Genomic DNA, 16,145 nt, shown 5'->3' on the forward strand with positions numbered 1-16,145 from the left:
TTCCGCCCGCCGCCGTTGGGAGCGTGCGCGTTTTCGAATCGCGAATCTCGCTAAAGGTGGATGGAGTACTGATATGTCTGGGTTGGTGTTGGCTCGCCTCGATAGGTAGTTGCCGAAGTGTCCCTTTGTTGTTGCATTTTCTGTGTGTTGTGGTGTAGTCGGGTGGATTGGGTATTTTTATAAACAGCTCACTTTTGCGGAGTGTTTTATCACCATGCATTCCATTTTAACAAGAGGGAATGCGATACTGGCGTACACGTTGACTGTGTTAGCCGGGCTGACATTTTGCTGCTTTATATCAACTGTATTTATCGACTATCGGACGAAAACAACTATGGATACCGTTAAAGTACTTGTGTACGTTATTGAATTATTTGAAATGCCTCTTAGAGAATCATTACTTACTTAAGATACTGTGTAACAGATGCCAATTTTGTGCTACGGTCTAATGTTTTGTTTCATCTTATTTAATTTTATATTTTTCAGGAAGAATGTTCCAGATTACAGTGCATCCAGAGAGAAAAACGACTTGGGATACTTAACGTTCGATTTACGAACAGATATCCTTTCTAAAATTTTGTGGATATACTTTACAATTGAAACTGTTCTTTGCCACGTTCAAGTTTTAGAAGGTGTTGGGCATAGTGATGGATGCTTATGCTTTCTTTGTTGAAATACTTGTATTACCTTAATTCAAAGCCTGCCGTGATAGCTTGATTTGCAGTAAGTGGAATCGTTCAGCGTATGATATGAAATTATAGTAGATTTAATCTTCATCTGGCCCTGCGACCTGCAATCATAGCAATACGATAACAGTAATGGATATACAATTACATAGGAACGGAAGTAGTAAATATTTTATACATTTTTTACAGATTAGTTATAATATTGTTCATCCTCACAGTAATACATTTCTCTTGTTAAAATTGCACATATCGTACCTGAATCGTGTAAAAATTAGATTTCAGAGAGCTTGGTATTTTGGGGCCTTGATAAAGCGCTTCGATCCTAAATTATTGTTAATTGTGACCAATCTGATAAACTGTTATCTACCACATGTCATTTTTTTCATGCTACTGTTTGATCGGAGCAGAAAAAGATTATTTTTACTAAAAAAATAACACACTGAATGCTCTAGGACTGAAACATCAAAATAAGCTTTGACTGACGTTTTTGTTACAAGAGAGCCTTATCAGCTCCCAGTGGAAACCTGATAAAATAAATTCTGTCCTCCATAAGGGGGTGGAAATAGTTGACTAAGAGCTAATGCTTTCCCGGCAAATATAGTTGAAGAAGGCTATTTGGACTTCTATGGAGTTATCTCACTCCATAGAGGGCTATAAAATCCAAATAGCCTTGTTTGATTGGTATATTTCATCATTTTTAGTGTTGTAATAGTTGTGGTTGGTTTTCCGGAAGCTCTGTGAAGCCCATAAAAAATAGTAATTAATCTTGAATAGCCTGAGCAAGTAAATTTTGTCTTATTTGAATCAAATGAAGTTACATGAATTTCTTGATAAATCAACTCTACCATTAGGGGTAAATACATTGTTTAAACGTGTCTTAACATCTGCTGGGGTATTCCTTGCAGTGTGGACGTGCATATTAAATACCAAACAATTCCATTATCTATTTACACTATGAGCATTGTGTGTGTTCTTACTGCACTTGAAAATTCTGAAAATTATACCTTCATGCTTTATCGCATAATTAAGGAAGGAATTATTTATTGCTACCAACAGTTACGCCATGTCATCTCCTTTTCCCTTTAAATGCTTGATTAGCTGAGATGGGCCCTGGATTTAAGCTTTCCTTTGTACCTGGTCCTGTGTGGGCATGAGAAAATTGAAGGGCTGGAATAATGGCTGGCATGTAAGGGCGAGTATTGAGCATTTAAATCTAGTGGGTTACATTTAAACTTGCTATTCTAGTTCAAAAAGCATTTAATCTCCAGTTATCTTGTGATTGAACTGCTGATTGGATAGCTCTTGAAATTATAATGCATATGTTATTGCATCTAACCCCTCTATCCAATAAATTGTCTCGTTCACTGTTTTTGCTGTCACTTTAAATGTTGAAACTGTGTGAATCACTGAAGAAACTAAATCTGTTCACTGCTGTAGCATTCATACTAAAAATAGGCCTGGGTCAGAACTGATAGCCGAGGGAAAATTATTTTCTTAGCAAGTTCGTCTATCTCCTTCCCATTGAAGACGATGTCCAACTGAGGATGTGAAGGAGACTACCAAAGGATAGGTATTTTCACTGTTGTGAGCTAGTTCCTAGTCAAGCCAGAGGTGCTCTACACTTTTTTCTCCACTATAGTTAATTTCTCATGGACTGAACCCATTCATTTTCTAGATATATCACTTTTCATCTAGCATTAGACTCCCAACAGTCTCCTCTTGGGGCTTTTCCACTAATGTTTCCTTCCATAACATTTCCCTCGTGCCTGATGTATTCCTCTTATGAGATCACTACATGGTGGCATCTAAAATTTGGTGGCTGTCTTCTTCTCATCTTTTCACTGGGGTCAAATTAGGGCTCTAAACCTTCTTCCTTTCTTAACAAAGGCCCTCTGTGTCGGAGGGAGTGTGCCCTCTGGGCAGGGAGGCTGCCGCTTGGATTAGGCACTGGCCATGGGCCACTCACTCCACTGAGGGTTATTCTGGAGTTGATTGGGGGGTAGGCAGTGAATTACCGTTCATGGAAGGGGAGCACACGACTTTGAATTTTGAGAGAATATGGGAAGGGGTGGTGGTAGAAACTATTCCAGTTCCTACAGAGCCCCCTCTTCCCATTCTTCCTGCAGCAAGGAAACTAAGTCTACTAAGCTGGCTTGATAATTCAACATCCTAATCTCCATGGCTATGACATGAGATCCCAAAGCCCTCCAGTTGCATTTTAATGATACCTAGGTGGCTTAGTTAGGTTTTGGCCCTTGAGGTGTGGTAACAGATATTACGAAGCACTACTATAGCACTGCATGAAGTATTGGTTTTTAAGTAAGCTACTGGTTATCCAGCAATATGATCGGTGTTGTGGATTATTATTTGATTTGCATGTATTTCACTACATCTAGATTGTCGCGTTTTAATGCAAGGATATACAAGGCTTATTGTTTTCATTAGAATGGGGAACTTGCATGAATTTTTTTTATTTCATAGGCGGACAGAAAATTATTTTCTGAATACAACAAAGAAAACCTCATGTAAATCTGAGTTTTCCTTCGCGAGATATTTAATGATAAATATAACGAATTTTAAAGCGCGGGAAAAACTCCCTCACCCCCCAAGCCACTGCCGACGAAGCCTCGATGACGTCAAAGGTGCCTAAACATCACGCGAAGCTATTGTTGTGATTGTTTGTAATAGTTGCCAGCAGTTGTGAGAGCTTCGTTTGTTAGACGTGTTGATTATTTTATATTTAAAGATAAATATCCGACGATAGAGGCTTAGAAGCCCTCGCATTTTGCATTATTTATAATATTAATATCTGAGTAAGGGCATAAAATATAAAACTGGAGCAGTTAAACCAAAAATTTGATAATACCTAAATAACATCGTTGTAGGAGTCTGAGCCACGGCCATTGGAAGGGGGATACGTTAATTGTAAGTTTATGTTATCGACGGCATATGATTCATTTAAGTATGTAATTAGAACGATTTTGATGTTTACTAATGTCCGCTTAGCTTTTATACACAATAAATTCATCCGTTTATTCGTAGGTACCGGAGAATTCGTCGTTTAGGACTGTCTGTGCTTGTATTATAGGGTGAATTCCAGTCAATGCAACTTTTGCTCGCTGATTGGAGACATCTTGGAACATTTTTGTGCCAAAATAGTGTTATTTTCAACGTGACATCTCCCGTTAAGCTACTGCTAATAATCACAGTGCCAGTGGTTGTAATGCACAAAGTTTGACAAGGTTGAAAAATATCGGCCAAGAGTTATCAGTGTTCCATCGTGATTGAATTGTAAAAAGTGCTATTACGCTATCGATAAATGTCTAACAGTAGTGTAAAAATTGTCAGTGGCGTGCTAATCTCCGTTGTTCACCGTAGATATGACATTTCACGATCACGCTATTGAAATAAAAACTGGGTGTGAAGTTTGTTATTCCATTATTTCAACGAATAGTAGTGAGAAATGTCACTTGTGTGGGCTAATTTAAGGGTTTAAATCAGTGAATAAATAGTTGTATTCATCATAACGAGTTCTGTTATTGTAAGTTGTACCTACGTGATGAATATAAGAATGTGATAGTGACATCCAGTTTTTGATAAGAGTATTTGCCTATTTCCCACTATATTTTAATGGTATATGCTAGTATATTGTTTATGGATTTACCTATATCATTGAAATAGGTTGTAGCTTGTGTGTGTGTTGGCAGCGGAACCGATTCGTGATCTCACATGTGGATTGTGTGCAGACTGTTTTGCTGTGAATTCGTACCGTAGGACGGATAGGACTACCTTCTCCGTTAATCCGGCGTTGCCAAATTCAACAGCACAGCTTACTCTAATGTCAACAGCACAGCTTACGATCGTTATCCTCCAGTATTACAAGTTTCTTTTACAACTCGATTTGCCGCCGACGTATAGCAATAATTTGTCTCAACAAATTCCATGAGGGTCGTGGCATCAATTTTTGGTGTCCTAAAAAAAGGCTGGTGTCCTAACACCCCATGCCACACGCCTTTTAGGCGGCTTGCGGGGTATTATGTAGACGTAGATGAATTTCAGGTGTACTATTGAGTGGCAACGTTATCATCCATTTTTCTGATAACCAAAACACACGAAGTGAAACGCTTGTACTTCATCATCCCGATGCCGCATTATTAATATCCCAAGTAATAATCTAGGCACAACAGCAATAGGAAAACTTGCCCAAGAATAACAGAACAAAATAAAGTGACGATGAGCGGCTAAATACTCCCTCAAAACAAATTTTACACCATGCGCTCAGCGTATTTCCCTACTCCCTACGGTTGTTTAGGCACCTATGACGTCACGCCTGGCCTCGGCAACGCTCGGGTGTCTTCGCGCAGTGGTCGGCTCAGAGAAATTTTTCTCGATTTTAAATGCAATTTTTTTATTTCCTTTGATGTTGAATGGAGAAACTGAAGGTATTTTTGCGAGCTAATGTATCCATTTGACTTATTCAAAATAGTTTTTAGAGCAATCTACGACCCATGCAAGTTCCTCATTCCCCTCGTAAAATTAATTACATACCTACTTTCTTTGCTTGTCTACAAGGAATGTTTCTAGTCTAGTCAAGGAATGTCTGCTCAAATATTGCTAAAGGGGATGAGTGGTAGAAAAAAACTGGATTAATTTTGTAAGATTTCTTCAATGAATAAACAATTTTAAATTAAGAAAATGATGTCTACGATCTGTAGATGAATTTTCCATAATGCAAATGCTCAATTATTGCCGCGGCCATGCATACAGCTGAAGGGAACTGGAGATTTTGTTGCTCTCAGCCATGGTTACGGTTGAATGGGAGAGGAACTAAGTATTGAATGTGAAGGCAGGCTCTGGGTGGAAGTGGAAGCAGCGATGAAGGGAGTAACGATGAGTCTTAGGCAGGTGCTCGCATGTGAAGGCAGTTTGCTGGGGGATTTGGAGCTGTGGAAATATAAGTACAATGACATTTTCACCAATAAAAAGATCCTCTGTCCGTTAGTTACAGCTATCAATGGGTCTTTGAAGCTATCTTAAATAGTAGACTATGTGCATTAATAATTATAAATTGTTTCATTGGAATTATGAACAGAAATATAAGTTAAAGTTTGGATTATTCATGGTCTCTCTCCCCATCATTAGCCTGTGTAATCAGGAGTTTAAATACTTAATGAGGTAGCTGGGATAATCCACTTCAAATTCCAGAAGAGTAAGTCTGTAGCTCATAGAAAGGTGGGTTTATTGGAGCAGGTGAAGAGGGCCTGTTTCACGTGACTTATACAGCTTTAAAAACCGGCAGCTGGTTTCTGGGTGGTTAGCAGATTATTTAAATTTCTCAAAGGAAAGGATTTAGGTGATTTAGGTACATTTAAGATTTACTGTTTCACTGGATGTTTTTTTTTTTGGCAATTTGACAATTAGGATGTGAGCCACTTTTTAAATATTGTTTAGCTTGAGATGTTCTGATAGTTGATTATTTTTTAGTTGTTGCTATTCCAGAGCTTAGGATTATGAGTGTTAGAGTTGACAAAAAGTGTTGGGGAGTAAAGATTGTTTCATGTTTTTTCATGTGGTTTTATTTCCCATTCCTTGGTCAGAATCAGAGCCATCTCTACCATTTCTTCAGAGTCCCCTTCCACTGGCTTTTCATTCCCTTGCTCTCAACTTTTTTTTGGAAACCCATTCTTTTTTTACTTATCTAGTTCCATACTTGGGCTTTCTGAATTTTTTAAAGTACTTTCCTTAGCTGTCTTACATCTATCTCATCTTTTCAACTGGAATGTGAAGCAACTATTTTTATATTTAACCGCTGAGTACTCAACTGCCAACAATAAATTAAATCAGGTAATTCAAGCATATTAATCACTGCTATGTTGCTGGTGGTTATTGATGAGGAGTTCACTAAGTTTGTTATTCTCGATGCAATTTCAGGTTGTTCTGTGGGACAAGATCATACAGAGAGGAGAGAATGCTGTTCTTGATTTCAAGAATATCAATACCAAGTATTATTTTTGGGATGACGGAAACGGATTGAGGTGAGATTAATCACTTTATACGATGAACTCAGCTTCATTTTTTATTCTTTTTTCTTCCCACAATAATGCATTCATTTTGAAATGAAATATTTCTGAAACAAGGGTCTTAAAAGCTGACAACATATTCTAGGCATATTCAACGAGACCAGTGCAAAGTTTAACCCTTTGAGTGCGGATGGCATAGCGTTGATGCCCAGCGTAGGTCCTGCCAACGGGCGGGTGGCATCACATTGATGCCACACCACTCTATGTCCTTCAATCGCTCCCTACGCTCCTCCACTCTGTTCTTTCTACTCTCATGATGGTTTCCCGCACACGCAGTGGATTAGGCTACCTGGATATGACTTCCGTTTTTGAAAAAAGTTTATATTTTTTTAATACTTTTTTTTACATTTATGGAGTACTTTTTAATTTGTAAGATTTTTCGCCATTACAAAAAAATTTAAATGTGATATTTTCTTTACTCTTCTGAATATTTGTACTAAATATTGCCACATTTGAATATTATTATTCTCGTTTTAGTCCTTTTAAAGTTTTTGTAAACGATATTTAGTCATAATCTTCCTTCCACCTCATCGACGAAAAATATTTTCGTATTTCAAAATACGGTCACTATACACACGCTAAACACAGTTGAATAATCTACTGCTGTTTTTATTAATGTTTAAACTTAATATTTACATAATGCCGTTATAACTCATAACATCTTCCATAGTATATTTGCAACTCATTTCCTGAACGATCCTTTCAATAGAGGTGTGGTTATATTGTTTACGGAAAAAGAAATAGATTTTTTCGACTTTTTCTCATTTATTTCGTTTGAGTTTGTTAAAGTTACTAGGTGGGAATAATTACGACCACCAATTCGTTAATCACGGGAAATAATGAAGGTTCTAGGAAAACTTTTATATTTTTTTCATTCTGAATGAGAAATTAGAATTGGGGAAATCCTTGGGTAAATAATCGAATTTCGGGGCTCAAATAAAAGAGTCGTTTTATGTCACCGCGGAACAGACTACAAATCGCTCTGTGTCGCCTGTTATCTCTATTTTTAGAAGTATTTTTGCCATTCTTATTATTAATGCATCAAAGTATTCTGTTTTGTGCATGTCGTGGAGAAGGTCAGCTCTTCCTTCTCAGTTTTTGTGACTCTCGCCATTAGTGCAGTCTTTCCTTCGGACTTCTTTCGATTGCGTGCATTTTCACTCCTCTATAGAGATTTTATTTTTTCTAATATTACCGTACGGCCTTTTTCTATTAGATATTTCAGTATTTTACATACATTTAGCCACTTACGTGGAATATGGGAGAAACCTTTATTTTTAATTTTATTCCTATTTTCAAACCCCAAGGACCGTATAGGTATGTATCAGCTTTTGGTGAACTAGGCTTAGAATATCTCCTCGCAATAAAACTACTTCTGGTACAATTTACTCAAGTGTGTACATGAAACACTGCATTGGGTCTTCTACGCCAAGGTTTTTTTTAACTTTGAAGCAATTTGCGTATTTTACTTCGACCAAATAGAGCTATTATAATCAGAAAAGAAAGTCTCCAAGACTGTTATGTTAAGACATGTATTTAGTCCATTTCTTAACATTTTTATGGTAAAGAAATTTCTATGCGCAAAGAAAAAATTATTTTTGGATTATTATACATTTCCATTTTATCTGGAACATACACGTTTAGATATTTCTTGTACGTCGGTTCTAAATGCTAACGCTTACATCTCTTTCGGAAACCCATAACCCCCCCTCCCGTGACTACCCTACTGAGTTTATACATGGAAATTATAATAATCTGTTCAAATATCTATTGAGTTACTCAAAAGAGACGCTCACACCACTGAAACTCTAAGGACAAACATAAGAAATAACTCTCCTCCTCACGTCCTAAGAACGACTAAGAAGTGGCGAATAAGTATACCTCTGATGGTGTATGATGTGCAGAAGTTCAAGGACTGTGTTTGAACACTTTTTTCAAAGAATTTCACAATTATTAGTTAATTTTTGCAGATTCAACGCAAAAGAAAATGTCAAAAAGCTAAAAATAATTTTCATATGTTTGCATGCAAATCTAAGTTACTTGTAAATTTAAAAATTTAGAAATGTGAAAATTAAAATTCGAAAACTTTATTTACCCAAAACTTGATGCATGGATAGTGGATGACATCTGAAAAAATATTAGTCTTATTTTATAATTCAATTCCGCCATCATTTCAGAAATTATTTCAAACTTCTTAGTTGCTACATAAAAATATGTTGCCCGTCGTTCCGAATTTTTGTGTAACGGGTTGCATAAATATCCGGAGCATTTATCATATGGGTGCGGATGGCATCACTGTGATGCCATAAACAAATTGTTTAATAAATGAATGCAATGGCAAATGAATATAAAAATCCTTTTTTTATTGTAATTGTTTTCATATTTTCGAAAAATAAAGTGAATGCAGTGAAAAAAAATTCTCCGCCTATGTGAAACAACTCTGAGAAAATGTTACGCAATGAAAGGGTTAACCTCATTTTCACTTATTTTCTCATTTTTGGACATGCCCACTGCATGGTTAATTAGTTACAGTTCTTCTGAGCTCTTCAATTTAAGCTTCATTCATGGCAGACAGGGTGGAAGTGTTGAGAGTGAAACACCCTCTGCAAAATATTTCCTTTTTAAGTTATTGAATATGGTTTATATGTATCACCCATTTGTATGGCTTCTTATCCCAGTCAGCACAAAAGATATTTTACCCCATTACTACCCTAATTTTACACGGGTAGAATGGAGGTAAAAGATGGGTAACCTGCGTGTTAACGGGTAAAATATCTGTAAATTTAAGTGGTAAAATTTGGGTAATTTCATGGTAAAACACTGGTAAAATTCATACTTTTTCCGGGTAAAACTTCCCAATGCGACATCAGAACCATCTGTGGAGCTTTAAAATAAACGTGATGACACTCACTCTATCGGTGCTGTTGTGAACTAACAGTACATAGCTTTAATGCGCTATAGGCGTTCATATGCACAATAAATGAACGAAATCGACATAGATATTAAAGAATGACTGTTTATTGAACGACGAAAAGTTACTAAATATACAAATACGACATTTATATTAGGATATAACCACTTGGTGAAAGAGAAATAATAACAAAAATAAAATCCACATTCATGAGGACGTACGTGCTCGAAGAAAGAGAAATGACCAAAATAAATAACAGTTATGTTTCAAGAGTAATTGCAGATTTGATTTCTTTTAAAACATAAATAATTTTCTTCCGTTGGAACTTCTTGGAACTAATTTTCTTCCGTTGAGCACTTGGTGACAACAGCTTCCACACCGAACTCTTGAGAGCATGATTACGAGGAAACAAATTCGCCCAAGTGAGAATCCTAAAAACTGCTTTTCCAAAGTTTTTCACCTGAAATTTTCAATGAAATCACTGTAAATAAAGAGCGCTATACTTAAGCAGAGGTTGAGGGAACCAAATTTCAGTTACATTGGTTATTAAAAGGTATATTGTCTCACCATGACGTCACAACAAAAAGTGATGCAACTCTGTGATTAAATTTTCCGCTGCATTATATTTTACTATTTTCAGCATTGTATCCGGTAACTTAGTTTAGTTACTTCATGATCCAGTAATAGCTATAAATTATAATTGCCAGGCATGTTACTTCTTACAGTTGCGTTCATGTTCTTCCTTCATTGTTTATTTGTCCACTCGTAGCCAACATTACGGTCCACTAGTCGCAAATCGCAGTTGAGGATCCTAAATAGCCAACCGTCAAGATGTGAATTCGATCTTTCATACAATTATTTTAACAAAAATAATTATCTTTATAATGAAAATTAGTACTCTTCTCTATTTATTTACGAAAATAATCAGGTAATTTTTAAGTACTTGAATTTTTGTTAATGACCATAGCCTTTCATTGATAGCATGTATATAATGTGGAACTATTTGCGAAATGAAATCAAAATTAATTTGAAAAATATGACTACCTTTTCGCTGTGGATATATTGAACTTTACTTTTCTACTTTAAACTTTTCTCAAACTCATACAATTAAATAAATATGCCTCACTTTTTATTTTTTATGCTTCACTGTTGGCAATTCTGCATGCGAGTAATTAGGTACATGGTGAAGAAAGTGTAAAGGTTGCCAGGGTAAATTTGCCCCAAATTACCTAAATAATTTCCGTCTAAATTATCTTTTGTGCTGACTGGGGTAATAGTGTCTACCAATGCTGATCAATCATTGAGTGACCAAGCTCAGTCAGTTTCCAATGCAATCAGTAGATAGTCACAGGATAACTTTTTAACTATCAACCCTAACAAAAGCAAATTGATGCACTTTAAAACTAGTGGCCCACCATCTGAGAACATTAAGTGTAAGTCTGAATAGGAAACCTTTTGAGCAGGTGGAATTCCTAGGAATATCTCTGGATTACAGAATGTCCTGGAATGAGCATATTGCATACAACAGCAGCAAACTCAGTTCTACATGTTACTTACTAAGGCAGCTCAGTTCCACTGTGGAAAGAAAAAGTATTACAGTGACTTCTACTCTCATGTCACCTACAGTGTAATTTTTTGAGGATCAACTCATCATTTTATCAAAATATTTCATTTACAAAAACGTGGCATGAGAATCATTGCACATAAAGGTTACAAATCTCCCAGCAGACCAATCTTTAATGACATTCTTATCCTTATGATTCTGTGTGTATATATATTGTTAACTATTAAATCCCTTAATTGCCTCACACTCTTTCCCCTCCCCCATTTGGACCCTACCTCCCCACTATTTCCCCCTCCCTCAGCTATCTTTCATCCTTAACCTACAGTCTCCTACCTAACTCTGAGGAAGGTGGATGTATACCACCGAAAATGTATTACTTTGAGTGTTTTTCATCTTTGAGTCTTTTCATCTCATTCTTTTTAAAATATTTATGCTTTGAATAATAATGTGCACAGTCATTATACAAATACTTGTGAGTGATGATGCTTTTGCAGTGACGCCCCAAGCAGTGTGGTGGATAAAGCTGCCATTTGTGGAAGAATTTTGCTTTCAATGGGCTAGTCTACTCGGATACAAAATGAAAGTTCAGTGAACGAATTCTAAGTTTGGAAGGGAAAAGTAAAATGTGATAAAATATTTTGCTCATCCCACCATGCTCCCATAAGTTTAAAATAAAGCAAAAACACTACAGTTGCTGCTCATTTTTTATGATTTGGTGGCGTACTTAAAGAGTCTTGGTGCATTAACTGTTCAAGGAGAACCTTTCATTGCAAGGGAAAAGAGTGTAAATAATATTGAATTACTTGAGGCCCATAAACAAGACTGAGGAGTAGAAAAAATTATGGTGGCACGAAAGACACGAGTTCATGGCTAAATCAACGTAGGTATTTGCAAAAGGGTCAAGGCCACTGCTTTTTCTCTGTGAACACGTCAAGAATTATGCGATGGATTGAAAAATGGGAAAGTACATATATGTGTGTTTATTTTTCGCACTCTGACTGTCAATAGTGAAAGTAAGTCTGTGAACGAGCGCATTAAGGAGTATGTGAGATGCATGCACTTACTGCATGGCCACCTCTTAGGCTGTCCTAGACGGAGTGGTTCATCACAGGAATTCGCTCATTTATGCGCTCTTGAAAGAGTAAATGCTATACCTGGAGTGAAATGCATAAATGTAAAAAGACTCATTCAGAATGGAAGTCAGTGCTCCCCCTATAATAAAACACATAATTTGTCATGACTCCATGTATTTATTGTACTATTGGGGTGGCTGCCAGAGTTTGCTGTTGGATAGGTTAGGGTATTGCTCACCCCAGACTAAGCTATGGGTTTGTGATAGCACACATTCAGGATCAGGTTGGCCAGTTCCTTTCCCTATGCCATCTCTCTCTTCTCTTTGAAGATTTTTGTTTGGGGGTGTCTAAAAACTATGTCTGGGATGTGAACCCAAGACCCCCCTATAATCAGTAGCGAGTGAGGCCACCTTCTTGGCTACCACACTCTCTCTTATATATACACTACACTCACGATTATCCTAATGGCTAACGATGGGGAGAGACGGCACGAATAATCGGAAAACACAGATAACCCAAACTTTTACTTTTATGTCTTGCAATGTTCATAATTTACCTAAAACAAACAATATATTATTATTTATGCAGATATTCTGTTAATTTAGAGAGCTTCCTGGACTCAATGAGAGCTTTCTTCCCCAGCTTTGCGATCTTTTTAGCGGAGCGCAGTCGCACACTGCGAGGCTTGGAAAAGAGGAACACGGTGCTCCCGTGAATGCAGCTATTGGGCGATCGCTTCCGTTTTACGCAGGGGATTCTAATGGGAATAATAAGCCCGGTGTATCGTAGCATTAATGCAGTAATTCCGATGATTTTGCATCCGATTTTATTTTTTTATAAAGATCGTGGAAAAAATTGAGCGAGAGTAAAAGTCATGCACGGATAATCCGCAACCCGGACAAACCACAGCCGGATAATTGGAAGTCTGCTGTGTGTATATATGTCGTATCAATGGCTGGAATTCAACACTTTCCCAAACCATTTGCTTTGACAGTTTTCCAGGCTATTTGATGATGTGTATTTTACTAAGTACTTATTCATATTTATAGGAGATTCAAATTTCATTTTGTGCAGGGAAGTATTTACCTTAATTTAAGATATACTGCAGTATAAAGGTGAAATTTTTCAATGTATTGTGGACACCACCTGTGTAAGATTTTTGGCAATGTTGAAATATCAAACATGTCACTTAAAGATGTGGGGTGGTTGGACATTTTTACATTCCTGTGCCCATATTCCTGTTACACCTGCACATACAGTACACCGAAAATAAATAAGGTGATCTTTACAAGATTTTATCAGGAATATGTAATCACTGTAAGGCTGGACTCGTAAATGCATCAGGTCATGCTGGTGTGGCTGTCTCTGTGGATGTGGGCATTCAGGGCTTTCCTGGGCATGCCTGGGTTTTATGCATATGCATGTATCCGTGGCTGCAGTTGGTAGCATCAGCAAGCATAAAAGCCAGCCTGGGGTTGGACTTCAAGTGTAATTTGATTGAGTATAAAATACTAGAAAAGCATATTAGAGTGGGAAAAGATTTTTTAATAAATTGATTGTCTACCCTCGTGAGATTCAAGTGCTTGTTCAAAATGTATCAATACTTATTGCGTTGCGTTTGTTGTGCTATTTTGCAGGGGTCATCCCAACATCACGCTGACACTCTCGTGGAACATGATCCCAAATGCAGGATTGTTGCCCAACATCTTTGCCATCGGGAAGCACTCCTTCCCCTTCCCGTCAGAGTACACAACGTCACGTGTCTAATAACTTTGTGATGTGAAGGTTGTGCAAAGTGCAGTAATGTTTTCACAGTAGTGGTGCACCGCTTCACCTCATGTGGTGTCAGGTGTGGTCATGCTGGGAGTCGTTGCTGAACTCCATTTCAAAGGCGAGTGAGGGACAGTCGGTGCTGGACAGGTCTATTTGGCCTTCCTCTGTTGCCGAATGTCATTGGCCTCTATTCGTCAAGAGTTGAATGCCTCAGTGCATTGAAACTCATTACCAACAGTTCAAATGTTTAATTATTTGGTGTCCAGAATATTGCTCCTTGGTGATAGCAGATTGAAGATTGGCAGTAAAGCCTCATTGAAATAAGTATCTTTTATTCCATACGAATTCCTTTCCCTGTTCTTATCGTTCACAAGGTGTGTGAAATTATTGTTTGGTGATTGTTTTGGCTAATTTTTGTATGTATATATGAGTTTCATGCAGTGCATGTGGTAGGTGAGAAATTAAAAAAAAAAAATATTTTGATGGTATCCATGGGATGATGAAATGTGATTGCTAAATATTAGCTCCCATATGCCAACCTGCTGCATAAATAATTGCAATTTAGTGTGAGTGAAAAATGTAATTACATATTTAGACTTGATATGTGGTTAAGGTTTATGCATTATCTTCAAAGGTTGGAACAACTGATATGACAATTTAGGTGGTCCTTACTCATCAGTCTCAATGCCTTTCCGAAGATCTGTAAATCAGTGAAATGTATGAGAGTTCAATGGTAATTTGGAGTTAATGATTACCCACAGTATAGTACATACGTGCACAAATTCATGATGTCCCTTTCTCACAACAGCTGTATGCATTTGTAAGTAGGTTCAAGTTGCTGTTCCAGCTAGTGCCCTGGAAAAATATTTGTAATAAGAGTTCACAGTAAAGATTTAAAAAAGAACTTCATGCAGTATTGTAGGCACAAAGCCAGCCAGTTATTTATTTTGGGGCCTCAGCCTACTACAATTCAATTTCCCCTTCATGTGCCAAAAGTGAACAAATTCTATTGGCATACAGACCATTTTATTGCGACATTTATGAAGAACTGTAGAAATAAAGCACTATTTAACACAGTTATTGTAAAAACTACAATTTTTTACAAACGTTATGAACTTAAGCGTTGCCCAAAAAAAAGTATCATAGCATTTTGAGAAAGCTGATTAAATTTTGGTAAAACCGTTATAGCATTCCAAGATAAAATAGGGCAGGAAAGCCCCTGATCGTACTTCTAAAAAATCAACAACATTTTATAAACACTTTTGTATTATGGCTTAATAAAATTGTATGAGCACTTGGAATAGAATGATAACTGAAAATGAAAAACTTTGTGTATGTCCACAGTATTTATTATTGTACAACGCGTTTCAGCGAATCACCTTTGCTGAAGCACGTAGTACAATAATAAATACTGTGGACATACACAAAGTTTTTCATTTTCAGTTATCATTGTAATATGTTCCTCAACATCTCGCCGAACACCATTGAATACAACTTGGAATAGAAGTTAACTGATTTTGAATGTTCATTGGTCTTGAAGTGAGTGGCTGCTTTGGCGGCATCTTCAAGTATGGAATGGACACAATGCTGCCTAACCCTGAATCACGCAATTGTTTATTCATCCCTCAGAGTGATTGCTTGAGCGATAGTTCTTCAGGGACCGAAAGAGTTGTGGCATTTTTTAGTGTTCCCAACCCCCCAAAATTCCTGGTACCCCCCCAGAAATTCCTCCGAACTTATCCGCAGAACTTCTCCCGCTAAGGACTTTTCGCGCAAAGGCTTTTTCGACTCAAAGGCTCGGAGACTCTAAGTCTCGGAAACTCCTGTCTCCGGGAAATCCTGTCTCCGGAAACAGCACCGAACCAGCCTACCTGCTATGCAAGACTTATATAGGACTACTGCGGAGGAGTACTTACTCCTTGGCAATCAAGGGGAAATGGGTGGTGAGTCCCTAGTATGCAGTTTGGAGTGAGAAGTATTACCATAGTCCTATCACAACTCTCTCTCCCTCCAACACCTCACCCCACTATGTCTCTCCCTTCCTTGTGTTCCAATGAA

At 37.3% G+C, this 16,145-nt stretch overlaps 1 protein-coding gene across 1 annotated transcript; it reads left to right on the forward strand.

The window, feature by feature from the left end:
• The first annotated feature begins 49 nt into the window (after positions 1-49).
• LOC124161926 (signal peptidase complex subunit 3) lies at positions 50-14,408 on the forward strand. The gene is made up of 5 exons (XM_046538192.1): positions 50-357; positions 487-560; positions 6,442-6,530; positions 6,618-6,721; positions 13,952-14,408. The coding sequence occupies exons 1-5, from the start codon at positions 215-217 to the stop codon at positions 14,079-14,081; spliced, it is 540 nt and encodes a 179-aa protein (XP_046394148.1). The 5' UTR covers positions 50-214; the 3' UTR covers positions 14,082-14,408.
• Positions 14,409-16,145: the final 1,737 nt, after the last annotated feature.

The sequence above is a fragment of the Ischnura elegans genome, chromosome 7 (genome assembly GCF_921293095.1).
Source record: "Ischnura elegans chromosome 7, ioIscEleg1.1, whole genome shotgun sequence".
Lineage (NCBI taxonomy): Eukaryota > Metazoa > Arthropoda > Insecta > Odonata > Coenagrionidae > Ischnura > Ischnura elegans.

Bases quoted from the DNA above. Each gene is read 5' to 3' on its own strand.
- LOC124161926 (XM_046538192.1), top strand. From the start codon at position 215: ATGCATTCCATTTTAACAAGAGGGAATGCGATACTGGCGTACACGTTG. The intron at 358-486 runs GTACGTTATTGA...TATATTTTTCAG, and splicing joins GATACCGTTAAAGTACTTGT to GAAGAATGTTCCAGATTACA. The intron at 6,722-13,951 runs GTGAGATTAATC...GCTATTTTGCAG, and splicing joins GATGACGGAAACGGATTGAG to GGGTCATCCCAACATCACGC.